At 44.0% G+C, this 27,680-nt stretch overlaps 1 protein-coding gene across 1 annotated transcript; it reads left to right on the top strand.

Annotated features, from left to right (window-relative positions):
• Positions 1-176: 176 nt before the first annotated feature.
• On the top strand, positions 177-27,680 carry Rdh10 (retinol dehydrogenase 10). The gene is made up of 6 exons (XM_055603207.1): positions 177-467; positions 1,980-2,215; positions 23,098-23,196; positions 24,250-24,395; positions 26,158-26,289; positions 26,371-27,680. Exons 1-6 carry the CDS (start codon positions 179-181, stop codon positions 26,492-26,494), a joined length of 1,026 nt encoding a protein of 341 aa, XP_055459182.1. The 5' UTR covers positions 177-178; the 3' UTR covers positions 26,495-27,680.

The following is a 27,680-nucleotide window of genomic DNA, read 5'->3' as shown; positions in this document are numbered from 1 at the left end:
GCGGGACTGGCCCCCCGCGCACTTTCAGCCCCGCGGCACCTCGGGGCGCAAGGCTTCGCGTCCCGAGAGCGGTGACAAGCTCCCCCGGGGCAGGGTGCTGGGCTGTCTGGCTCAGGGAGGGGTAAGGACACGGTGCTGGGCTCGTGAGGGGCCCGGGAAGGGGGGGGGGGGCGTCGCGATGAACATCGTGGTGGAGTTCTTCGTGGTCACTTTCAAAGTGCTGTGGGCGTTCGTGCTGGCCGCGGCGCGCTGGCTGGTGCGGCCCAAGGAGAAGAGCGTGGCCGGCCAGGTGTGCCTCATCACGGGCGCGGGCAGCGGCCTGGGCCGCCTCTTTGCCCTGGAGTTCGCCCGGCGCCGGGCGCTGCTGGTTCTCTGGGACATCAACACGCAGAGCAATGAGGAGACCGCAGGCATGGTGCGCCACATCTACCGGGACCTGGAGGCAGCCGACGCCGCCGCTCTGCAAGGTAACTGACCCGTGCATTGTTGGGTCAAACACCTCCCCATCCCGGAGGGTCTCCACACACCGGCCCGTCTTGGGCAGCCTCGCTCTCCAGGAAAAAAAAGAAAAAGAGAAAAAGAACAAACAAACAAACCACCTCATTGGTCTTCTGGAAGGCCAGTGGAATTTGCCCCTTGATAAGAGAGCACGGTTTTCTTACTGTGTTAGAATACTGAAAGTCAGTCACATAGGAGATCCTGTTTCTTCGGGCCCCACGCTGGGCTTTCCTAAACTCTGTGAGGAGTGTAAGGCAGGGAGGACTTGCTACCCGGGTTTGGATCCGAAAGCAGTTTCTCAGTCTGACTTGCATGTGGCATGACGGGAACCTGAAGTGTCTTTGGGAAGTTGTTACCATAGTGGACTGGAAGCAGTTATCTGTTTTCTGTTTCTGTGAGGTCTGAGCCGCCTACACTAGGGCCCTATGGATGGTTTCACTATAACTTTAGCCCCGGGAAAATAATTACATTGTTTTCCCAGCCTCAAGTGCTTTGGTTACCAACCCTGAGTAAAGGAGAGCGCTTCCTTTCCTCCTGAGAAAGTGCTTCAATGATTTCAGTCGTTTTGTAAAATTCTTTCATGGTTTGGGGGCTCCCCAATCTGCATCTTATGTGCTTAACAACGTGTGCATCTGAACCTTTTTTTAAAAGCCTAAGTGGAGATCATAAGCAACTGTCCCTATTGGTCTAGGAGATCTGATGGCTCGATTGACTTGGGCTCTATCTTCCTCCTGTCATTTGTTACCAAACTTACTGAACCTGTGTTCTTTATGCAAGGTTCAAAATGTTACGTTTTCAAAGCTAGTATGGAGAGGCTACCTGCCCAAACCTAAAAGAAAGCAACGCTCATTTTTAGGGAAGGGACTTTGATTTTGATGCTGCTTGGACTCTAATGTGGTAAACGTGCACATTATTAATCTCTACATTTCATCTGTGAGAATAATTCTTAGGGGACTCAGTTTTAAGACAGACCAGTGGCCTGCATTCTTTCATTAGAAACTTGTCATTCATTTCTTGGCTTTGAGTGAGTTCAGATTGTTGCTTATAGTTTGGATTTGGGAGCCTTGAAGGGAATTTCTGACTTCAGGGCAGAGCTCTTTCTAGCCACCGGCTTCCTCCCCACCCCCATCTGAAAACAGGAATGTGTAATGTGTGTTATTCTCTGGGCTGAGATCAGTTCTTTGCAGGTGTCTCGCTCCAGCAAGTTGATCCCATGTGGTCTACTTGCATTGGACTTGCCACAATTACATGACTTTCCCCTAAGCAAGGTTGTCCAGTAAATTGCTGTAATTCCCAAAGACTTGCAGGGGAGGAAGGCAGCTGTAAGCTGAATTATTGGCAAGCATGACAGTGTTAGAAATTTGAAGCTCACTGTAGTATTTTTGCTTTGTATGATTTTTGTCCTACTGACGGCCATGTGGCTCATGTTCTGCACCCCTCCTTTCTTCCTTTCTTCCCCTCATCTGGACTTCTGCGGACAGCTGGGAATGGTGAGGAGGAAATCCTGCCCCCATGTAACTTGCAGGTTTTTACCTACACTTGTGACGTGGGAAAGAGGGAGAATGTCTACCTGACAGCTGAAAGAGTCCGAAAGGAGGTTGGTGAGGTCTCAGTCCTGGTCAATAATGCCGGTGTGGTTTCTGGACATCACCTTCTGGAATGCCCTGATGAGCTCATCGAGAGAACCATGATGGTCAACTGCCATGCACACTTCTGGGTAAGTATAAGCGTCTTTGTCTCTAAAGTTCCCGGGCCCTCCTCAGTGAGAAGGCTGGGAGAGAGAGGCCTGTGTGCCAGCATGAAAGCTGTCTGCACCCTTCCACACGAGAGGTCTGTCTATGAGCTGTTCCCACATGGTGGATTACAGTGTCTGGTGGTTATTTGAAACTGCTCCCCTTTAGTAGTTCTTAAGGAGGTAGAAATTGACTATGAGGAACTAGTTTGAAAGACTGCTGTAAAAATAACAAGGAGTATAAGCCCTGGCTTTGTTTATTTAGCTTTCTGTTGAGTTTATAAAACCGGGTTCTTATGAATTCGTAAAGTCAGGGGTTAGGCTTCCAAACTACTGCTCAGCCACATTTTAGAAAGTGCCAGAAATTCTGAGATCAGCATTTGTGGTTCACTGGGAGTGGTCAGGCCACCCTGGCAGCTACTTAACATCCATCAGCCATCTACATTGTTCAGCTGGTGGACATCTCAGGACTTTGTAAGTTTATCCAGTACTTCTCAAATGAGGAATCATCTTGAAAGGACCATGGAGAGGGGAAGGGCATTTATGAGGCCTGGTGAGTCAGGGACCCAGACTATGTCTGCTTTTAGCTATTGGAGATCCTGCAACATCCAAGGAAGGGGAGACGTCTTCTGTGCCCAGAGGGCCACCATACACCACAGTGTTTTAGCTAAATATTCAATAAAGGCAGAGGTGACAGTCTTCCCTCTAATTCTGCGCCTGCAGTGTTAGTACATTTTGTACTTTTTTTCTCTGTATTATCTCTTTACTTACATAGACAGAAGTAATCCAGTCAAGGGGGATAAGGTGGCCTGGGGTAGCTAACTGGTGGAGTGCTAACTGAGCATGTGCAAGGCCTTGGGTTACATCCCCAGCACCAAGGGGAAAGGGAAGAAAGGGTAAGAAGATAGGACTTTACCCCCGCAGGCAGAGATGCCTTCTAACAGAACTCAACAAAGAACTGTTTCTCCTAAATAGGTCACATTAAACCTCATTAATTTCTTAGCAACTGCTTAAAAACTTAATCTGGCTTCAGGAGTGTTCAGATATTGCTTATCCAGTATCAAGCCTGTTCTCCGGTCCTGGATGAAGCTTACCTTAATGTTTTATTTGGAAGCATGAGCTTTATATAATGTATTTCCAAGCTTCTAGAAATAAACATGTGAATCCGCTGAACTCACTCATCTCGGCATTTTCAACGAGTAAGGAGATCACCATATACAGTTTGGGGGAATGAGCACACGCGTGTACATAGGTGTGTATTAGTCATGTGCAATGGGTGTGAGCAACAGACAAGCTCTTTGCTGCTGCAAGAACAGGCGTCAAATGGCACAATACTGACATGGGTAAGTCAAGGCCAAATGAATGGACTTGGCAGGACAATTGGTCAAGCCTCCTGTATGTTTATAATTATGACTAAAAATAACAGACCTGGCCTGTTCCTGGGACAGACAGGGGAGCACACACCTTTAACCTCTGCACTCAGGAGACAGAGGTAGCTGGATCGTTCTGAATTCAAAGTGAGCCTGGTCTAACACAGTGAGTTCCAGGCCATCCAGGGCTATTTAGCGAGACCCAGTCTCCAAAACAAACAAACAAAAAATAGTATTAGCATTTGAAATAAAAACACATGTATAGCTTCCTTAATTTAAAGGGTGGTTTAGCTGCCACAGAAATTCCAGTTGATTCCAGTTGACTTTTCAGTCTTAAAAAACATACCCAACCTTTGGAAGATTAATATTAACCAGAGACACTGATTTTTTTTTTCCCCTCTCTAACCTTTGTCTGACATGATGCAAGATTTCCTGGCTATAAACTTTTACCTTCATTAAGTTCCCTCAAGTTTCACCATCTTGACTACTCTCTGCATAGCTATTTTGCCAACTTACAAAAACTTAAATATATCCAGGTTTTTAAAGAGCAGCAGCAAATCTTCCTTAGACATTCTATGAAATAAGTGCTGATTTAGCGTGTTAAAGAAAAGCCGCAGGCAGCCTCCTATGAAAGGGCGCATCCGGATGCGAGTATAGCCCTAACTCAAGGACAGAGCTGCATCAGCTCCTGCCAGGACCATGCATCAAGGGAGAGCTGCACCTTCCTCCCCCCATCGCCAAGCTCTGAGAAGTTGCTTCACCACACAATTTAGGGAGTTCTTGGAAGCCTGGTTGGTAATGACATCACTTTGTATTAAACTATGGGAGGCTCCTGAATTCTCCAGCTGTTTTTCCCCTAAGCATCTAAACTTAAGAATTTATTTTCAATATTGAGTCAGAACATTCATTTCAGTGTTGGAATTTCTGACTTTTGGCCAAGACTTAACAAACCTTTGGAGAAGTTGAGAGTTAGCAACTAAAACCTGAAAGAAGGCTACTTTCAGTTTTTATGGTGGTTGCTGGGGCCGGGGGTGGGGGTTAAATAGTATTGCTGAGCACCACTTGAATTCACCTTCCCTTCCCTTCTAGTTTTTCTTCTTGGAAATGTTAGTGGTATGTTTTCAAAGACGTCTTGCCTTGGCTTCTACCATTCTTGTTTCAGAAGAACATAACCAGGGTGTCTCTTGGCTGTGCCTGGGCGGGGAAAAGAAGTTGCCTCATGCAGTTAAAAATGTGGATCTGCTGAGCAGAGAGTACGTTCAGCTCTTTGGACAGATCATCTTGAGCCAGACTTTTAAGTAGTAGTCAGTGTCTGTGTTCATAGAATGATAAGTTGTATGCTTCCCCTGACTAGAGTTCAAGTCATGCTCATGAAGGAGAACTAGAAGAGCACGTGTCTGCCACCCTGAAGGTGCCCGCAGGCTCTAGCTTCTGCTCCTATGGCCCCCTCTTCCTGCCCAGAACACCCTCTCCCTCTGCTCTTTCTCCTCTTAAGGTCTGTTTCAAGATGGTGACGTGAGCTTCCCTCCCACCCCTGCCCTTACTGGTGTTCTTGGATTTGGAAACTGTCAGGAGCCCCAGGACTATCTCATTCAACACCCTGACCCTACACATGCTAGGTGAGCATGCTGAGCTACACCCCCAGCCTGACCCCTTATTTCCCAGGGACGATGCAGTTCAATGAATTACATAAAACTTTTTGTTGTTTATTTTTCCCTTTCCACTAACTATTTTTATGGCATATATTGTCATTTTGTCCTTTGGTGCACAGAAAGTGCTCTTTGGAATAACTTTGTTTACATTGTGCCTTACATAACAAAGTAATGACAAACTGTCTAGTAGTTTGTTATACCTGACCCCCGACACACACACACACACACCCGGAACTGTATTCTAACTTAGGTGATAAATATTTGATCACATGTAACAGCTTCTACTTAAATATTTAGAACATAAGCTATTCAGCGAGCACTCACATGGGTCCATGCTGTGAGTTCTGAAAAAGGAACATCATGCTGGACTAACTCAAGCTGTTGAGACTTCAAATCAGAGTTGGCTTCCACTCATTGTTTGCCTCTCCTTTTGGTCTACCCAAATGTTTTACTCCCCTTGCTCCACCTGTGCCCTCATTTTTCCTTAGTGTACTAAGCCTGCTACTTGGTATAAGGCCCAGGCTCTTAAAAGAGAGTTATTGGTATACCAGTGTGAATCAAACCCAAATTGAATGCATGGCAGCCATCATTCATTTTCTCTGTGACTCAGGCCTCAAGAAGAACACCTGTATTTGCAGCTGCTTCCATCCTGAGCCACCGTATGCTCCTGCAGACCTTGAAGGCTTCTCCATTGCCTCCCATATTTGGCACAGCACTCCAGTCAGCTTTGACACTAACCTTCTGAGTCATTCTGTCACTAACAGATTTCTCAGGAACCTTCTCTTGATCGCCAGTCAGGAAATGAATGATGTGGGGTTAGGCTTTAGTGAGCTGTGGAACAAGACCACTGAGACCAAGGGCACATTAGCATTAAAGTCATTCATGCAGTGCTGTGTCTCAGTGAGAGACAAGAACTTGGAAACCCACCTCTGTTCCACCAAGTGACATAGAAGCCAGGCCTGCATACAGTGACTGCAATCTCACATTTCCCCAGAATATTAACTAGCTTCACTTACTATTTTTCTAGAAAGGGGGGAGAATCTGTTTCTGAACCAGAGTTTATCTGTAGGGTCCTTTTTGACCAAGAAACTGTTTGGCCTTTATCAAAATGGCAAAATGACCCCTGATTACCCAAAAGAGGAAAGCAAAAGCATTCAACCCCAGAGCTTTCATGTGCAGAAGAAATCATCCATGGTGAAGGACTAAATCTGTCAGCTAGCTAGTCAGTAATTTACCTCTATTGACACGGTAGTCAGACAAGATAATTGGGAGTTAATTAATAGACCACTTAACTTAAAAGGTTTCACAGTTTTAAAATACTAATTACTGAATTCAGCATTTATCTATATCCACGTGTCTAAAGTCTATTTAGTTAAAAATCCATCCGAGAAAAGCAAAATCCCACCAGCTAGACCAGAATAAGGTAGCTCTTAAAAGACATTAACACACTACTATCATACCTAATATCTCAAGAATGGTCCCTGATCATTAATTTTGGAGTTCTGATGTGACGTACTGGTTTTTAATCTTATATACAGCATTCCTGTATTCTCAGACTAGAAAAATCTAGTTTGGCTTAAACTCTCTTAGGTTTAGAATTTAATTTTTTTCTAAAGTACTAATAAAATTATTTATCTAAATGTTTTCTCCTCCATAGTATATTATAAAACTAAGTACTTTATAGAATGACTTTTCCTATTTTAGGATAGCTGCTGAAAATGTGGCATTTGTAACGTATTTTAAAAAGTATGCTAGAATTGGCTTGTTATTCAGTTCACATCCTGTGTGTAACAGTGTAAGGATGCTAGAAGTAAAGATGGAGCCTGAGTTGAGGTTCATGTTGGCACACCTTGTCACATTCTTGTGGTATCTGAGAACTGATGAAACGTCTCTCTAGATCAGCAACTGCTTGGAATCTTGTGGCACTGCACTGTGTAGACAGAATGAGATCACATACTCATCACAATTTGGATTTCTGTATTTTATATAGTACATGCTGGACCCAAATCTATTGGTCCTAAAAGTCAGATTTTACAGCACAATACAGTGTACTTTGCAACACTGGTACAAGCAGGGAACAAGATACTCTCTTGTATAAAAAGCATCAGAAATTCCTCTTTAATATAGTGTAATCTTCGTGGCTGTCAGACCTGTTTAGGAAGCACTGCTAGGTAGCTAGTTCCTTAAGTTCTCAACTGTCTGGACAGTTAGCACTGCCTCCTCGATGCCTGACGCAGAGGGAAGCCTGTGTTCTCACAGAATGTGCCCTGACTAACTCCTTGAAATGCAAGGGATTCAGTCCACCTTTCCTGTGGTGGACTTACCTCTTAGCCCTCTGCCTTTAAAAGATTGGCTCCTTAGTGCTGTATGCTCATACCAGCTCTCACTGCCTCTGTTTAACTGAGTGATCTGTTTCAGTTGCCTCACTGTGATTTCTAGGCCATTAGCAAGCTTGTGCTACTCTCTTGGCGGCTCCCCTGTTCTCCACTGATACTAAGGTAACTCCCTCTTTACTCTTTCACTCTGGCTGAGTCACCAAGCTTGACAGCAGTTGTCTATGCTGCCACTCATCAGGCACCAAGTCTTTTCTGGACAGCTCTCCTCTTAATGCTGTGTACCTCTTTCATCACCTCTCACCTGGATTGTAAAGAGCCTCCAGACTTCTTTCCCTGTGTCTATTCCTTGCTGCCCACCAGTGTTATCTAAGTAGTATTGCATTTGAAATGTACCTTCTTAAAGCATGTGTGACCACATTGCTCACAGCAGGAAGCCAAACGCCGTTAGCGTGGTGTCTTGAACCTTCCAAAACTGATTTCTACCTGTCTTCCCAGTTCAGCACCCAGTATGTCCCCTGGTACGATGTCAGTCTCAACTGGACTAGACACCTAACTGCCCTGAGAGAGCCCTGGGTAGCCATGCTTCACAGAAGAGCTTCTGCTACCTGAGAAGAATTTGTTTTATTGAGAGACAACAAAAGTCGAATAGTGTTGTTCACACACACACACACACACACACACACACACACACACGTCAAATATGGTGGCTCATGCCTGTAAGCGAAGGTAGGGGTCTGAGGTAGGATTGTCATGAGTTAGATCTCAATCTAGGCTTCAGAGTGATTCCTTGTCTCAGGGAGAAAAACAGATATGTATCAAAATTGTGAAAGAGAAACAGATTCCAGATGTTTCCATGTGGGGCAAATAGTGTCTTTATCTACAAGATGGGGGGGGGGGTCACTGAGTGACAGTCCTCAAATTCTTGGTTCAAGGAATGGCCTCTTGTTGTTTGATCATGGAGAGACTTATCTCAATTTCTCGAAGCAAAGTTGGTATTTGTTCTCTATTTCTGGGAATTTCTATACCAAGGGCATTTTTCATTATCTGCCCAAGTAGAAACTAACTTAGACAACATGCCAGAGTGGAGCATTCTTCCAGCCATGCTAATGCTAGCACCGAGTAGCTTCCTGAAAAAGGCTGGGCGGAGAGTGCCCCCGGCAGTCTTTAGCCATTCATTGCAGGACTGGTCACTGAACAGGGAGAAGAACTGCAAGTGTGGTTAAACATCCAGCAGCCCACATTCGCTCAATTTATTCTTTTCCCTTAAATTTGGTTTTGCTCCAATTGTCTGGGAGCCGTTCAAGATTTTTGGCAAATTCCAGTGGATTGAGCCAGTGACCTTAATGAATTAATTTAGTGACAGAAAATTACTTGGGAGCACTTTAATAACCTTACTTGAGAATTAGAAGAATTTTAAGTAGGAATCCCTTTTATTTAAAGCTTTTCTTGGGATAAGGAATATTAATAATCACAGAGTCACCTAAATTTCTGCTTCAGTTTTTTTCAGAAACTAAAATTAAGCCTCTTGAACTGAGGCAAGCAGCCAGTTTGCTTCTCTTTAGAGCCCTGCTTTTTGGGTAAATGTGCAGAGGACATGCTTCATTTATTTGCTTGCTTGTTTTTGTTCTGTTCAATGATGAGTAGCAGGCAGGTGACGGTACACAGAGCCCCTGGCCTTGAGAAAGTCCATTCTAACTGTAAGTCCTGAGAAACAAGACCTTTTAATCAGAAACATGAAAGTTCCACACTGACCATGTGATAAGGTCAAAACACAAGCAAAATAATTGTTTGGGCTATGTATATGTGCTGAGTATATATGACAAACTGAAACGAATTTTGTGTTTAGACTTGAGTCCCATCCCCAGGGCACCTCATTATTCATATGCAAAGATGAAAACCATCTGGAACCCTTCTAGTTCCAAGCATTTTGGATTAGGGAGACAACCTGTACCTAAGCCTTCTTTAGACCCCCAAACTGTAGTTTGCTAAAGTTCCACTAGGGGGTGTCATGGCAGGGCTGATTTATATCTTATTTCCTACAAACAACTAGATTTTCCCCAGGAGAAAGAAGCCTTCATTACTAATCTTCAGAATATGGGGGGTGGGGGAAGGTCAGGAACAGAGATCAATTGCCTGCCTCACTTGAGTGAGTTAAGTCCAATGTTTGAGCCTGTAATTCCCAGACTCAGACTAAAATGTGTTAATTTCATTTGGTTTAAGTAGTGATTTCTTATCTCAGAGGGTAAAGCAGTAAGTTAGCTCTTCAGAGAGTCTTGCCTTTCTCACTTCTGTTAGCAGACTTAGAAGTTCCTTTCAGACTGAGCCTTCCATAAGAGCATAATTAGGAATAACTCGAGGAATGAAAGCTCCGGCTTCTTTCTCTGAACATATAAAGTAGGCAGGTAGCACCAGAGTGTCCCTGCTTTGTAACTTAACACTGCTGGCACAGCCTGGCCTCAGGGTTTAGTCACACTTCCCGTGACATAGCTGGCCGACCAGTTTCAGTCACCTGCATCTCTGGGTTTGTGCAGGGCTTACACATCCCCACTTTAGAGAAGGCTTTCACCCACAGGAATGCTGGTATGTTTTACTTGAGGAGTTTCCCAAGTGTGGCCTGTGAATTCCTTTTTCCCTTTTCATTATATTTATCAATTCTCTTAAGACTGAAGTTCACACCTGTCAGGGCCCATTTTCCTAACTGCTCTAAACTAAAATTAAGTGAAGTGCAAGTGGGCGGGGGGGGGGGGAGGGGGAGGGCTGAGTCTCCTCTGGTAACGATCACAAAAGTATCAGCACTGGAGCAAACGCTGCTGGCCTGGTTCACAAGGCAATTAGTGAGGCCAACCGAGTGCTGCCTCATCCTCCCCTCACAATGACAAGGTGCTTAGTACCAAGTCACAGCTGGCAACAAAACGTTACTTGGTCTGTGAAGCTCTCCAAGATCACACAAATGTTCTTGCTGCTTGCATAAAATGTGAATTTCTTGCTTTTCCTACAAATACCATAGTGCTGGATTTTTTGAATATTAACAAGGTTTGGTTTCTTAGTGTTATTCTAAGCAATGAGGCTCAAAATAACACTTCCCAAATCAGTGTAGCTGGGAAAATATTTGTAGTGTAAGTTACATAAACACATGGGTATTTTGAGGACAAGTGAAACTTAAAATTCAAAGCCTGGATTTTCCCACCTGCAAATTGTAATTAGCATACTACCCCCTACTGATTTCTGAAGGATTTTTAAGTGGGATGCTTCTAAGTTCTCTTGGGAAAGAAACATAAAGGTAATTGGTTTAATCAGTTATTTTAAAAATACTTCTGTACAGTCTTGTAGTAAAGTATTCTTAAGCCCGTATTCAAGTATTTTGGTTCATATTTAAAAGTTGTTTTCAGCTCTCAGTTCAAAAGGACTAAAGAAAAGAATTAGAAGAGAGGTGTTACTGTGAAGTGTTTCTGCTGTCTCCCAGCATCCTCTAGGATTCTGGGAGAAAGGGGGAAGGTATGTGAACCAACTGCTCAGCATCATGAGCCACAGGCTTCCTGTGGTGCTCACAGTACTGGGTTTTAACCCAGAGTGTGGGCTGGTGCTGCCTGAGGGCCAGCTGGGGGTGGGGGGTTGGGGGGAGCTGGCAGCTATACATAGTAAGAACCAGGAAGCACAGCAACATGAAGAAGGAAACAAGAAGCAACCCAGCCCAAACTAGACAGCACTCACCCAGAATAACCTACAGAGACACCCTTAAGGAGCCTCTGTCCACTCACTGTACCTTTCATATGGCATTTAAAGTGGCAGAGTCTTCATAAACACTCACCCTCCGTTTGAGCCTTGAAGCAAGTTTGCCTTAAGTAGAGCCATTATCCCTTCATTGGTGGATTAGGCAGCAGGCTTAAGGTGGATCATGTGACTTTCTTATACAAGGCAGGCGGGCAGTAGGACCCAGACCCTCAGCCGAGGGTAAAGTAGTTACCCAGACTAAATGTTCAGAGCTCTTGTACAATAGATTTTCCTGTGACTCACTTACAGATTTTGCCCTGTGGTGTAATGTAAGAGTCTTCAGATGTGATTTTTTTTTTACTAGCGTGGTAAATTTAGCAATAACTGATTAACCCTAGCTAATATCCCCTGAAAGTTTGCTCGATAAATTAGACACGCGTGTAAAGTTCTAGCTTGAAGAAGCAATGTCACACTGGGATTTTATTACCAAAGTCCAGCTCTGGGCTTTTCTGTGCCCTTTCTGTAATCTCCCATGGTTTATATTGGAGGTGGCCAACATCTTGGAGAATCAGTATGGTTGTGTCCTTGGTCACACAGCCTCTTTCCTTCACTTTCTGCTTTATGTCATTGCTGACTGGACCTGAGAGGACAGCACCTGAGAACGGCAGATGAACAAGGTCCTCTAAGTGCTTGGAGCACAGTTCTAGTGGCATGGCTTGAGTTTGTTCTGTTTGCTTAGCTCCTGAGAAATGTGGAGATCTTCATTCTGTTACATAAGCATGTTAGGGCATCAGAATCCCCGATCACTCTGTCAGGTTCCTCTTTAAAAATCTTAATCGTGGATTTTCAAAATCTCGCAGTTCCTGGCACTGTTGCCCAGTCATCTGACTGGTACAGGGGTAATCTTAGGTGGAGCTTTCTCATGGGCTGACTTGCTCCAGGAAAAGCTAGAAAGTGGGAGAGGTACTGAACTGGTCAGGTCCCCCTTGTCCTGACAGCCAAACCTTGAGCTTGTCAGTGGATTTTGAAGTCTGTTGGGTCTCTTTGGGATCTTGTTCTAATGGAAATGCAGAAAATGGTTCCAAGGCACAGAACGGACCTCTTAACTCATGTCTCCATACGAGGCACTGGAGGTTCTTTCCCTGGAAAATGGTGGCGCCCAGGGGCTGCAAGAACAGCGCTGGGCAGCATGTGTGTCCCCACTCTCCTGGATAACTAGAAGTAGGTTCACAGTCACTGAAGTCTACCTTGGCTGCTGGGCCAGAGCATTGGCAGCATTTGAGTCAGAAGGACAGAGTCCCCAACTACCCACTGGAAATGTGCATCTGACCAGTCCTATGCTGTGTTCCTCTCTGTTTGAAGAGAAGCAGCTAGCTCTTGCAGCTATATCACCCCAATCAAGGTTTATTTCTTTAAGCAGAAAAAAATCTGTGTCTCCCCCTCTCCCTCCCTTCCTCCCTCTCCCGTGTGTGTGTGTGTGTGTGTGTGTGTGTGTGTGTGTGTACAGATACACACATTCCACAGCTTATTAGTGCCCTCATGGAGATCAGAGGACAACCTTGAGTGTCTGTCCTCACCTTCTACCCTGTCTGAGATAGGTATTGTTCACCACTGGATATGCCAAGCTGGCTGGCCTGTGAGCTTGTGACGCTACTCCAAGTGTCCTTGTTGCCATAGGAGCCTAGGGATTACAGACACACTACTGCGCCCAGTTTTACTTAGGGTCTCATAATTCAAACTAGGGCCTTCACACGCACACAACAAGCAATTTATCCACTGAGCCCACCGACCCAAGAGTCATTATCTATTTTCAGATAAAGTCTTGCTATACACACACACACACACACACACACACACACACACACACACACACGGCCTAGGTTAGCCTCAGGCCTTGAGTCTGAGATCCAGAAAAATACCACCACACCCAGCTAGGTTTGTTTGTTTGTTTGTTTGTTTGTTTGTTTAAATTTAGGTTCAGATCTAGAGTCTGAAAAGACATATCTAGGGTGTCCACATTCTCTCCTGTCTCTAAGTCACTGTTGCCCTCTGCTGTAATCTGTATGGCAAGAAAATGAAGAGCTTTGTTCTTTTTCTTAGAACTGAAATGAACCTTGGCCATGGTTTGCTGGATGGAGGGCAGATCTTGAGCCCAAGCTCCCAGCCTAGGGCCTGGCACTTTGTGGTCATTCAGAAGTGTTGAAGGAGGGGTGTCTCACATATATTTGGTACACTTAGAAGGCCATTTTCTTGTTCAGAGTTGACAATTTAGTAACAGCATTTGGGGTAGGTTAGCCAGAGCTGACTAATGTGATCATTCCTGTTGCCTTTCAGTGCTGTTCTTTGGTAAGGGATGTGACTCAGTAGTAAACATTTGCCTAGTGTGCATGGGATTGAACTTCAGCACTACACAAGGGGGAAAACAACCTTACTATTGTGTTCCCCGCTGTATCATCCTCAGCATTACTGTCCTACAGAGATTCCTTACTTAGTAAAGGGGTAGTGTAACGCAACAGAGCTGAAAGTGGTGGCGTACTGAGCACAAATTTGTAAGTTTGCTTTCAATACAGAATGTGTCCCTAACCTTAAGAGAAAATCATTATATAGAACTGTGTTGTATAGAGAACAGCTTCTAAGAGGCAGCTTTACCTTTGTGGGCATGAACAACCTTTGGAAACATTGTTCTTGCTGGCTTGGTGAAGCTGGCATCTAGTGAGCATGTTGCTTCAGCACCCCAAGGTGGCCCCTAAAACACTAAACTTCCTGTGGTCCTGAGTCTGGGACACTCTGTGCTGGAGCACCAGATCCTTTGCTGCTGCTTCTGCAGTCACCCGAGGAATATGCCCCCATGGGAATGCTGGGATAGCTGGTGGTATATGAACTGGACAACAGGAGAAAGCTTACCAGATGATGCTAGTGTATAGCTGGATTTGAGAACCACTGTTTTATAGGAGAAGGTGGCTTCTATAATTCTGAAAGTTTCTTGAGTCACAGTGTTTATTTTTGTTTTCTTTTTAGTAGCATCTAACTCAGCACAGGTACCATAGGTATTTCAGAATTAACCCCTTGATTATACCTACCCTGTGTTAAATAAAGACTTCATTTAAAAGACTTCTTATAAGCACACTAGAAAGCAGTGAAGAATTTCAACTATTTGCACTTGTGAATTACAAGGGCTGATAGTCATGCAACCTTTGGAACAGGCAAAGACATCCAGCTGCTTGCAGTGGCCAGAACAGCAGCCATGGTGATATGCATGTACTTGTGGCTTCTGGATGTGGTTCCTGGTCTCTAGTGCAGAACCACAGTGTCTGCCTTTCAGAAGAGCTGTCTCATCATTCCTGGGAAGGGGTACAAGTGTGAGACACAGGGACTGGCCATAGCCTGCCATTCATCTGATACAGCTGCAGTTTTCTGAGTTATTTTCGTTATTCCATAAGAGTTATCAAATAGATGAGAGGGCTAAGCCCAAGAGCTCTTGCATATCCTTTGACCATCCAGGGAGCAGTGAGGAGTGGGAAATCAAGAGAAACAGCTTTTCAAAACCCATGTTCATTAACACATGGGACTTCCACAGGCTCAAGTAAAACAAAACAAAACAAAAAAAAAACCAAGTGTTTCTCACAGGTAATTTGTATGAGTGCATGTTAAACTATGCGAAAAGGTACAGCCACAGCAACAAATAAATATTTAATGGGTGGATCACCAGGTGCTGGCAGCTGCAATAATAGAGTTGATTCCTTATTGAGTCATTTACGAGAGGCTTAGGCAAGGAATGTGTGAAGACCTGTGTTATGAGTGCTCAGTGCTGAGGGATGGATGGAGGAATTTGTGAACATAACGCATAAATCCTGGAGATCTTCTTTTGTCTCACAAATGAGTTTTATCAAGCTACAGAGAGGGAGGCTAAGTAATTGGCAGTCAGGACTTGTGGGTTCTGGAGTCTAAAGACCAGCGCGCTTTCCCAATAGATGGAGTGCCACGTCAGTCACCCCCTTCCCATCCTTCTGCCTAGCAAGTGTGAAGTGTTAGTATCGTGCTTCCGCCCTGGGCCGGATTCGGCCCATCTTTAACAATGGGAATTCGAGCTAATGAAGCATTTATTTTTGCTGAATAACTAATGGTGTCATCATCTAGGTGTTCATTTGCAAAGCTGAGCTTTTATTAGCTTCTTGGTTGCGGGCAACTGTAGGAGTCTTGCAGTGCATGTGTGTCAAGGCCTAACTGCTGATGCTGTTCAGATTTAAGCCACTGCCTAGAGCAGAGCTCCACAGTCAGAAGTGCTTTAAAGGCTCTGCAGTGCAACACCGGGACAAACGGGACGGTCGTGACACGTTCTTTATTCCCTCCTGTAATTAAAATGAACATCGTGTCTCAGTTTATTGGAAATTAAGACGTGCGTTCTGTTAAGCCTAAAAGAATAGCAGTTCCGGGCTCCAATGCCTTGGGGCTCTGTTGCACAATTATTCGGAGACCTTTCTGCCTCTGCAAATGTGCCCAGCTGGGGCAGGCGGCACAGGCTGTCCTGCAGCTACATGGGCAGCAGGACCTGTCAACATACTTAAAAGAATTAATTATACATTCCTAGCACATCTACTTTATCTCCCCAAAATAAAAGTATTTTTGTAATAAAGATTGCTTTCATCAAATAACACTATCCATGCCAGAGATTTAAAGCTTGATCATTATATTTATTAAACAGATACCTTCAAATCTGTAAAATGCAAAGTAGTTATCCATGTATTCCTTATACAGAATACAGTGTGTCAGCACTTGTACTCTTCGAGCATATCAGTGATTTAGCCTATCAGTCTTCCTAACACAATTAACTGCATTTCCAGTGCCTCATAAAATTTTCACCAGTTGCTAGGAAGATGGTTCAGGTGGCAAAGTGCTTTTAAGGACCCAAGTTCAATGCTCATCATGTGCATAAAAAGACCAGGTGTGTCCGCACATTTGCAATCCCAGCAGTGGGGAGATGTAGATCCCTGAAACTCACTGGCTGGCTGGCCTAGCCTTCTTTGTGAGATCCAGACCCCAGGAAGGAGCCTTGTCTGGAAAAAAAACAAAAAACAAACAAACAAAAAACCAGGTGGATGGCTCCTGAGGATAGGAAACACAGGCACACACGAATGCACACACGCATGCACACTTTTCACTGTTGAATCATAGTTTTCCAGGAGCCGTGACTGAGGCCTCACAGAGGGTTGCTACCAGAACCCAGGATAGTCTTGTAAGTAAGCAGAATATTCTTTTGTGGGCCTGATAAGACCTGTGCTAACAATACAGGTAGAATGAGCCGCTAGTAGGAGATAACATTTCCATGTGTGAAATCTTTGCCTGATGGATTCTTAATGGTCACCCTTCCTCCTCTTCCTCTTTTATTTTTCTTTCCCTAAGTAGTATACATGCTGTCATTTGGAGACCTGAAAACTCTGCGTATGTCAGGGCTGTTAATCCATTTCCCACAGTATAATTTATGATCCAGATTAGAAATGAGTTTCTACTCTTCCTTGAATACTCAACTTGGTTGCGGTGGCGCAGGCCTGTAATCCCAGTGCTCGGGGAGGCAGAGCAGGCGGACCTCTGTGAGTCTGAGGCCAGCCTGGTCTACAAAGTGAGTCCAGGACAGCCAAAGCTATACAGAGAAATCCTGTCTCTGGGGGGGAAAAAGAGAGAGAGAGAGAGAGACTAATACTTTGAAATAAATTTTTTAATTTTATTTTATGTGCATTAGTGTAAAGGTGTCAGATCCGTTAGAATTGGCATTACAGACAGTTGTGAGCTGCCATGTGGGTGCTGGGAATTGAACCCAGGTCCTTTGTAAGAACAGACAGTGCTCTTAACCACTGAGCCATCTCTCCAGCCCCCAAAATAAATTTTTTTAAGAGATGGTTTTTCATGCTTCCCCCTGCTGAGGCTGCCTTGCCAGACCACTTTTGGTGGAAGATATGCACAGTCCTGATGCAACTTAAAATGCTGGGGTGGGTTAGTAAGGGGTCCCCTTCCCTGAGGGGTATGGGAAGTGGAGAGGGGGCAAGTGGGAGGGAGGGTGGGGCCAGAAGAAGAGGAGGATGGGACTATGATTGAGATATAAAGTGAACAACTAAAGAAATAAAAGAGAGAGAGAGATGACTTTCTGAAATTGTTCATAGAATGGTCTGGCGAATGCATAAAAAATGTAGCGTGAACCTTTTTTCTACTGATATAAATTAATTTTCCCCTTAGTGTCTGTGAAATAGCTGAAATAGCTCAGATATGAAATACGTTCTGAGGGTCTCACCTGCACCTCCATGGCACGCCGTCTCTCCAGACCTCAGAAGTCAGACTTTGCCAGATCCCACCTTTCTTCACATTCTCTTTGGTTGAACCTAATTTGCCCTGACACTGCAGCTGCAGGCCCCATGCTTCCAGTCTGTCATTAAAAGCACTGAGAGCAGCCTGGACGGCGGGCTGTTGGAGGTTAATCTGGTGTAAATGTAGCTCTCAAAGATTCCTCAAGCTGTGGCATGCCGTACCCCTGTGCAGCCACCTGCTCCTGTTAGGAAGGCTCTGCTCAGAGTATAAACGTGACATTTACAGTTCCTTCCCAAGTGCCCAGAGCTTTGAAGAGGAACCCTGAGGAGCTGTGCAGATAGTAACGTGGAATGCCAGGGTTCATGCAGATGGTCGCCCTCCACCTTTCTTTTTTTCTCTTTTCTTAATCACACTACTATCTTATTCAAGGAAGAGTATAAACTCATTTCCAATCTGGATCATAAATTATATTGTGGTGGGAAATGGATTAACAGCCCTGACATACACAGTTAAGAGTTTTCAAATCTCCAAATGACAGCATGTATACTACTTAGGGAAGAAAAAAATAAAGAAGAGGAGGAAGGGTGACCATCAAGAATCCATCAGGCAAAGATTTCACACATGGAAAAATATTAGCTGCCAGCAAGTTGTGATATTGGAGGCTTGTGATAAAATTAATCACAGAGTATTGAAGTTCTGTCTTTACACTTCACAGTCTGAGTCAATTATTAAAGAGTTCTTATTTTTACAAATGAGGTAGGGGTGCTACAAACTCTCATCAGTCCTAGGTCCGTTCCAACTCTAATACACTGCACATCCTCATTTCAAATAAGAGTTGGTATTGTGACTAATTGTGGCTTCTCTGTGAAATACTAGATTTCTTCCTCTGTTTTTAGACATGAGAACAAGAAGAAAGAAGCAGAGAACAGTTGTCTGAATTTAAGTCAGAATCTAACAAACCTTATCAGCCGCCATGGGCTTTTGCCAGCTAATGAGTCCAACCAGCTACACTGCGTAAAAGACCCCATCTAGATTCTGTCTCTGCAGGTGAATTAACACAGATTTGATGGTCAGTGAGTCTTTTGAGTTAGCCCCTTGAGATCTTAAACAGAACACATGCTTGAGTTCATACCTGAAGTCACTTAGGTATAAGGCTCTAATTTGCCTTGTATGTTCTTCTAACGACTCTTTGAGACAAAGGTAAAGATCATGAACCTTAGCTTGAACTGACTGGTGTCATGGCAACTAGCACTTCACCTTTTGCTGGTCTCCACCTCACACATGCTACAATATTTGTGCACATTAATAATTCATTGCAAAGTGCCAGATTTCTTTGTGCTGTCAGGCTGTGTCAAGGACGGCATACACTGTGCTATCTCAGATGTCATCTAACAGACTGTTGAGGGCAAGAACACTTAGAAAGGAAAACTAGTCGGCTTACCTTAGAACCTTCTTGAAAAATGCCTTGGTTTCTAGTCACCCGTTTGCAGTAGTTTTCTTACTAAGTAAGAGTCAAAGTTTATTTATTAGTGTACCTCATACCTCAGATGAATTTACTTATGGCAAGCTCCAATTGCCCATATCCATTCAGGCAGCACAGAAATAATTAGGAACCTCAGTGTGCAGTCACATGTCCTTGACATCAGGAACACAGGCTTCAGGGACACTGGAGTGACCCTGATGTGGGTGCAATTACCTCAGACCTATCTCTGCTTAGCAAAAGGTGAGGCCTGGTAGGAGTTTTCCGTAAGTGGCAGGAGACCTGCAGGCTGGCCGTGGTCTCAGGTGCCTTCACCTCTTAGTTTCAATAACAGCATGATTGCATGGGCATCATCAGGAGTTGGTGTACTGATTTGTAGCTTCACCTACAGCCGGACACGTTCTAATGTGAAAAGGTAAAATATCCAAAGGCACAGTCCATTTTTTTCATACAGAGGTTTGTGCCTGTTAGGTGAAGAAATCATGTGCTTTATTGAACACTGACCCACCGTTGCTTTAAAGATCAAAGCTAAAAAAAAGGTTCAGATCTTAACAAAACACTCCTCCCCCTGTTAGGGTACTAGCCACTCAAATAATTCTATCCAATAGTGTGCACACATAGGGCTTTAATTATATGGCCATATTTGAATTGTTTTGTTTCTGCCCACCTCCCGTAAGCACAAAGTAGCCTCACTTTCCTGATAGCATTGCAGGTGGGTAGGAAGGACACTGAGGACACCAGAGCAAAATTAGACCCTGACCACATTGTTTTTACACTGTACAGCAACTGTCTAATGTGCAAAACAAACACTAACTGGCTTACATCTGATACACAGGTGAGTGCAGAATTCTGCTCAAAGACAGGAATGGAGGAAAGAGACCGTCTCCTGTCTAACTACTGCTAGGCCAGGTCATTACATAGTACCTGCAAATAGTAGATGCTGAGGAAATACTTATCCCAAGGATGCATTAGTATCACCGGACTCCTTCCTGAAGGCAGGATGGGACATTAATCAGTTTCAGAACTTTACAACAAATTACAGTTGAAACCTAGTTGGGAGCCTGACAACCCACTGTCACCTGCCTATGTTCTGTGCTGTGGGTCTGATGCGAGTTGCTTAACGCCTGTAGCAGGACCTGAGCACATGAAGCCTGTCCCTCACTGGTATCTCACTCACTGTGGCGTATGGGCTTTCCGTCAGCCAGCTGCCGAGCATGGCCACCTAAGCAGGAAGATCAAGATCTCACTAGCATTTTAGACCGTGTGCAGTTGCTTGGCATTTAATATCAACTCCTTGTACTCACCTATGGTAAGAACTTTTAAAATGAAAAGTTAAAAAGGCACTAAATTTATCCTTGTCTTTCAACACGAGGCAAACTTAATATAGACAATCCCTCCAACTCAGAATGCTTTGACTTAGGCTCCTTTGACTTTTGACAATTTGAAATGGTAATATGTTCAGAAGGAACTGTGCCTTGAATTTTGATCTTTCCCCAGGCTGGCGATAGATGCTGTAATTGGTCTACTCTTGTGCCCAGCTATAGGTTGACACAAGGGCTCTGAGTACACTTGAAGTGAGCCAGGATAAGCTGGAGTCTTCAGTAGATTTGGTATAGCAAATGCCGTTTGAACTTACACTTCCTGGTAGGCTCATGAGCCCTTTAGAATGACCTCAGATGAGCGTCAAGAATAAATTTTCCTGGAGCTGGGGAGAGGAGTTGGCAAAGGGCTTACTGCATAAGGTGTGGGCCTGGTTCCCCAGCACCCACATAAAGGCCGAGCATGGTGGTGTGAATCTATGGCCGGCAGGGTGTAAACGGATGGATGGCATTCAGCCTGTCTAGCCAATCAGTAAGCTCTGGATTCAGTGAGAGACCCTGTCTCAAAAACTAACTGGAAAAGCAATAGAGGAAGACACTGGTGTTGACCTCTGGCCTCTGCGTGCATCCATGTGCATCTTAACCAACTCTCCCCCCACCCACCCACACACATACAGAAAACATTCACACATGTACAGTTTTTAAACGAGCAAAGCTGACACATGAGCTTTAGGCTTTCTAGCTGATTGCAAACATTGCTCTTAACTAGATATTCAGAAGATGTAGAACTCTTAAGACTTTATTCTTAAGGATATTCTGTTTTCTAGCTTGGAATGTGTATGCTCCTCTGTAAATTACTGTATTTCAGCTCTGTGGTATAACAATTGCATGTAAGTTATAGACCCTATAAATGACTGGAAGTACTAGTTCTTTTGAGGTATCAGGCTGAACAAAGTAATTATTAGGGTCATAATTGCCCTGCTTCTGTTTACAAAGAAACACTGGAACCAAAACATCAGTGGTTCTGACACAGTAGTATGCTGACCCCATGCAGCACGAGAGGGAGTCTGCCCCAGTATTTGCAAGACTGATTGGTCTATGTTTTTGAGCTTCTCTGGGACAGTCAAACAAGTAAGTATAAAATAAGCAGAATGAAAACACTAAAATATATAATGGTAGGTTAAGGTGAATGATATACACTCGACAACTTTAAGAAATGTAGATAGAGTTAAGCTGGTCTAGAATGATATTCGACAGCATGACCTGGAGCTGTATTTGAGTGGTGTGCATGTTCTATAATGCTCTGGGTTCAATGTCTGATATCACATACACAAAGACGAAGCTATCTTCAATAAAGAATTACAGGAATTTTAAAAATTAGTAAAGACATTGTTGGAGATTGCAGTGGTATGAAACACTTAAAAATCATTTAAAAACTAGATAAACAAGTCATTAATATTATACTTCAGTTTATATAGGACTGGAATGAGGACAGATGAGAATGAGTTTGGCATGGGGGATGGAGTGCTCTCTGACGATCCAAGGGCTAGTCTGGGGAAGACCTTGGCACACTTGACAAAGACTCATCTGGCAACTGCTCCATGAATTTAAGCGTGGAAAGCTTCAAAATTAATGACACCACTGTTTTTGATCTTGTACACACGAGTTATCCAAACACTAGAAATTCATGCTCAGACTGTGATACCTTAGCCAGGAAAGCGTCTGAAATGGAACACAGCTCTTCTTCAAGGAGGCTGTACAGTGTTTTGTCTTCAGCTTCATAAATCAAAGGGACCGGTGCTGGCAGTAGACCATAACTCAACAGTAGACAGATTGCTCTTTGCTGCTTTCTTTTAAGAAGCAGGTTATAAAACCGCTGGGAGCCTGGTGGGATGGTTTATAGGTCATCCTAAGCAATTTGAAGGATCTTTTTGTTTAAATAAAGCCTTGTCTCTTGGAGACAGGAGTTTAGTAAGAAGTTCGTGCCACCTCTGATTTTGCCACCTTGTTGTGGACCTGCCTTGTCGTCTGCCGCCCCAGGTGGACTGTTGCCTTTGTGGGAGAGACCCTGCAAGTGCCCTCAGTGGGCTGTGATCCTTCAGAGAATGCTACAAGGTCCCAGCAGTGCAGCATTCACATCGTGACACGGGTTTTAACCAAAATGGTGTTCTGTACTTTATGAGATTTATGTTCTAAAATACATCACCTACTAGTCCTACTCTGACCATAAATCTTAGGTGCTGTCACAGTGATGGGACGGCTCTTCCCTTGAGCTACAAGGGAACCAACAGTATGGGGCACCTGCTGCTGGGTCGCCTCGCAGTCGCTCACAGACCAGGACACAGCTGAACTGCCCTGGCATGAGCACAAAAGGGCCTCTGACCCAGCAGTGGTTCAGCTCCACAGATCACTGTCCCTTGAAAGGTGATAAAGAGCCTTCTCCGAGCCTTCTCCTAATGACTTTCTTTTCATCTCTGGATGTCATCCCCCAACGTTCTTGAGTTACAGCCTTGTTGGCTTAGCCAGGCAATGACACAGTGCTAAGTTAACCAGACACTTAAAGGAGCGTCTCTTCTTGTTAGATGTAGGATGTTTCTAAATGAACTGGAAAATGTCATTTTTATAGCTCAGAGACTGTTCTGTGGACCTGGCTTGTAGAGGAGATTTGACATGTCAGTTCTAAAGCTTGCATCTTCTTTCAGACCACTAAGGCCTTTCTTCCAACAATGCTGGAAATCAACCATGGCCACATTGTGACGGTCGCGAGCTCCCTGGGACTGTTCAGCACGGCTGGAGTTGAGGTTTGTCAGCTCAAATGCATTTTTTTTTTCATTCACAGAGTTTATTTTCGGCAAACACATCACAAGACTTACTACCACACCTTGTTAGCCAACAGTGCTTCCTTCTAACACAGGACCAGCTGTAGAGGATGGGTCTTCCTCCTCTTCCATAAAATTACCTATCCCAATTTACCAAGTTGTCACAGCACAGAAGAGGACAGGGCAGTCCTCAGAGAGGCATTTTCATCAGCAGCCTTGCTGGATGGTAGTAGGCACAGGTCAAGAATATCCTCATGGAGTCCATAGCAGAGTATGGAGAACAGATGAGTGAGGTCAAAGGCTCACATTCTGTTTTGGTCAACCTGCCAAAAGTGAGCTGCCTGCTGCCAGCTCATTAGATGAGGCACTTATGGCCAGTAGCAGGTGCTGTATAATTAGACAGATCTGAGCTTCTAAACCATTTCCTAACTATTCACATTATAAAGCATCTGCATGCATTGTTCTGTGAAGCTTGGCTTACAGATGCCTAGGAAATTGAAAACACCGCTTTTTGTAAATTTGTAAATGTTTCTTTATCGTATACTCTTAAGTTCTAGTTCAAGTTCAGAAGATGTGGTGCTAATGCCATTTTAACTTCAGATCAATAGTTTATAGCCCAAGTTAGACTTGTCTTTGTTCTTCTTGCAGTAATGTAAACAAACAGGTTTCTTGGTCTCTTCTGCTAAACAAGAGACCCATTTGTAAATTTCCCAGGCACTTCAAAGGGAAGCTCCCTACATTTTTTCACTCCTGCCATTTAGCTTTCATAGAACCCTTTGCAATGTCTTTCCCCAAAGAAACATGACACTTGGTTGATGTGGCAAAAAAGCATTGTTCTGTTTCTGCCATTGCCTGAAAAATGTTTCTCTTCTGAACGACATCAGATATATGTCCTTTAAGACAACTCCCTTCTTTTTGCCTGTAACCTTTTGTAATAAACATCTAAGCAAACAGGACCAGGAAGCTGAGGAAGCTGCAGACTGCTTGGAACGTGTGCATAGACTTGGCATTTCTGTTCTCTCTCGTCTTGCCCAGGATTACTGCGCCAGTAAATTTGGAGTTGTGGGTTTTCACGAATCTCTGAGCCATGAGCTAAAGGCTGCTGAAAAGGATGGAATTAAAACAACTTTGGTTTGCCCTTACCTTGTCGACACAGGCATGTTCAGAGGCTGCCGAATCAGGTCAGTGGGAGTCCACCCTCTTACTGAAACAACATAGGAAGGTGTGTACAGTCCATCTCCAGTCAGCCAGTCTTGAGCTTCAACTGTCAGCAGACAGTCAGCCTCAGCCGAATGTGGTAACACATCTGGAATCACAACAGCACTTCTCAAGGGGCAAGGGCGGGAAAATTGTCACAAGTTGGAAACTAGACTAGTCCACATAATGAATTCCAGGTCCCCCGCGGCTACAGCATGAGACTTAGCTGAAAGAGAAGGAAGGACAGCTAATCTGTAGTTTGCCAGTTAAGGTTTGTAACGTGGCTCTGTAAGATTCACGAGTGAGGGCTCACTGCCATGCTGATAAAAACTTTCTGGGATTAATTCAGAGTACCAGACAGGAATGGGCCTCTCCCTGTCTACACGGAGCACATACGAATATCCAGGATTTTTCTTAGAAGCTACACCCTTAAGAGTCATTTTATTTCTCTACTATTAGTGATGGCTCTAGGAGAAAAGCCCTTAGTGTGACTTTAATCCGGTTATGAAACAATGTCACTGTCCTTTCTTTATAAAAGACGGAAGGTCACACTCCAGATTTCAAAACTTTTTTTTTCCCCCTCCAGCAAGTGTGTATTGCCAGACTCAACCCAACCCGTTTAGATTTGCTAACAATGAAATGGGACCTCCTCACACTTGGGAAGGGAGCATATGGGAGTATAAATACCTCAGCACTAGGCTTTACCTGACAGGTACTCACCAGAACGAACCCCAGAACGAACCCAACTGTGACTCAGCAGGGACACTGTGGAGACTTGCTGATCCTTGCTTGGGTTGAATTTGCAAGGCAAAGGACAATAATCAGGGCAGTTCCCTGTTGGTTGGGGACTATCCTTTAGACTTAATTAGTGACAAGTGATAGTATTTTAAGTTATTCCCTTCTGCAACTGGCTCTGGTCCAGACTGAGAAATTTCTCTAGGGCCTGGGATGTGGCTAAGTGTTGGAGCGTGTGCTTAGCATGTGCAAAGGCCTGGGTTTGATTCCCAGCTCCAAATGAAAAAAGAAAATGAGAGAGAAAGAAAAGACATTGAGTTCCATTCTGCCTGGTATCGTTTAGGTGTGCCTGTGTTGCGCCTGTGCACCTGTGGTGTGCTGCTTTGGTTCTGCGTAGGAATCCATCGCTGGGGGCCCTGTTTCCATTTAGCAAAGGTCAAAAGCTGTGAAAAGACAGAGTAGTAACAAAAAACAAGACGTGGCATTGTGACACATTTAAGATATGATTTAATTAATTAAAATGAACGTGGGTCTCTCACCTCAGAGGCTTTTTAGAACATGGCTCAGCAGCTCTTAGGCAGCATGGTGCGGCGTGGCTCCGCGAGTCTCGCACTAGAAAAGGCTGCCTGCTCACTTATGTACTGGTTAGCCACACCTTACACAGAAAGCGGCACCGCTTATTGGAGTTTACTGTTTGTGACAAGTACCTTTCTATTGAAAGAAAAAAATCAGAATAATTTGAAGTGTATCTTACGAGGCATCTCAACGACCTGATCTCGTTTTACAGAAAAGCCAACTAATTTGGCTTATTTTTCTCCTAATTTGTTTACTAGATGATACAAATGAAGTGTGTTTATAAATAGGAAAATGTGAGGCAAAACAAAAATACCAGGAAGGAAACAGTGTTTCAAAAATCTTGTCCCTCAGTTAATGTCACGGTATTGTGGTGTACTGTTGTCAATCTTTCGTTCTGTGTCAATTCTGAATTTCATCTCTGAATATAAATTTCAGAAAAGAAATTGAGCCCTTTTTGCCCCCTCTGAAGCCCGATTACTGTGTGAAGCAGGCTATGAAGGCCATCCTCACCGACCAGCCCATGATCTGCACCCCCCGCCTTATGTACATCGTGACCTTCATGAAGAGGTAACTTAGGGGCCCTGTCTGCCGCCTGCCCTGAGTGAGTGTGAGGCCTGCCCTCTGCTAACTGTACCTTTTTCTTTGCAGCATCCTTCCTTTCGAAGCAGTTGTGTGCATGTATCGATTTCTAGGAGCGGACAAGTGCATGTATCCCTTTATTGCGCAAAGAAAACAAGCCACAAACAATAATGAAGCGAAAAATGGAATCTGAGTGTCTCTGTACCGCGCGCCCCTCGTATCAGGATGGCTCAGTGTGTGTACTTCAGCAGTACTGACAGTCTGGATTCTAACCCATGTCAACTCTTTTTTTTTTTTCTAATCAACTTTTTAAAAAAATAATAAAGTGTAAATTAACTGACTACAGTGCTTGAAAAATGTGAGCTTGGGTTTTTGCCAATGGGGTCTTTTTTTTAGACAGGGCCCTAAAACTGAGTCCAATATTTAGACAAACACTATGTGACATCATTTTTTTTTAATGAACAGAAAGTCTAGAAATGATGACTACAGTGTGTTTCATGTGTGTGCTTCTTCTGAATTCCCACAGAACTGATTCATTCATGTCGGGAAAGTCTAGCCAGCTGGCACCCTTACGAATTCAAGGACTGACAGGGCTATGTTTTGTCCTGTGTCCTGGGCTCTTCTCATCCGAGTCTGGGCGGTTCGCTCATGGTGTCTGTGGGTTCAGCTCGCATAAAGACGAAGTTTTGATGTCAGTTTGAGAAAGTACAGCCTGAGAATCACTGCAGAGGCCGTGGGTCTCTTCCTTAAGCTTACAGTGACTAAAATATTAGGTGTTTTTTAAATTTGATCTCAGAAATACTAAATTAAGTGCTTAGAGACCTGGTTGAACAAAATGACTGAACAGTTTCTACCTGTGAGCTGTGCTGCGTGTGGAAAGTGCTCTTTCCTCAGGGAGCTGCAGGGTCGTGTTAAAAGGAGTGGAGGGGAGGAACCTTGTCTACAGAACACAGCAGCTCTCCAAAGGAAATGGGAACTTTCTGCATCAAAAAGTCCCCGTATTTGTGCCAACCTTAATCAGTGTGGGGAACAAATCTTGTGTGGAGTTCTGTGGAAGGGTGTGAAGATTTCTCTGAAAGGGTTATTCACATTGTAGAACATCAGATGACATTTTTACAGTATTTTTTTGTAAAGCAGACTATTTTGTGCCTTGAATTTGGTATATGTGTATTAGTGGACCATTGTAAAAGCGAATGGCTACCTCTGTATCTACATGAGTACCACCCCCTGTAAATTACTATGGACTGTTATGTGATTGCTTCTGTTTGTCTTAGGATGTCTTGTTTAAATAGTGACCAATGTCTGAGGCTGTTAAAATAAGCCAACTTTTACTAACGGAGAAGTTTTCTAAAGGACCGATTAAATACTTACCTAACCGA

Source organism: Psammomys obesus, unplaced genomic scaffold, assembly GCF_907164565.1.
Source record: "Psammomys obesus unplaced genomic scaffold, mPsaObe1.curated_primary_1811, whole genome shotgun sequence".
Lineage (NCBI taxonomy): Eukaryota > Metazoa > Chordata > Mammalia > Rodentia > Muridae > Psammomys > Psammomys obesus.
The sequence above is the reverse complement of the archived record's forward strand: the minus strand, read 5'-3'. Positions and strand labels throughout refer to the sequence as shown.

Coding starts and splice junctions, on each gene's coding strand:
- Rdh10 (XM_055603207.1), top strand. CDS start 179: ATGAACATCGTGGTGGAGTTCTTCGTGGTCACTTTCAAAGTGCTGTGG. Junction 24,396..26,157: donor TTCAGAGGCTGCCGAATCAG/GTCAGTGGGAGT, acceptor TATAAATTTCAG/AAAAGAAATTGAGCCCTTTT. Junction 26,290..26,370: donor ATCGTGACCTTCATGAAGAG/GTAACTTAGGGG, acceptor TTTTCTTTGCAG/CATCCTTCCTTTCGAAGCAG.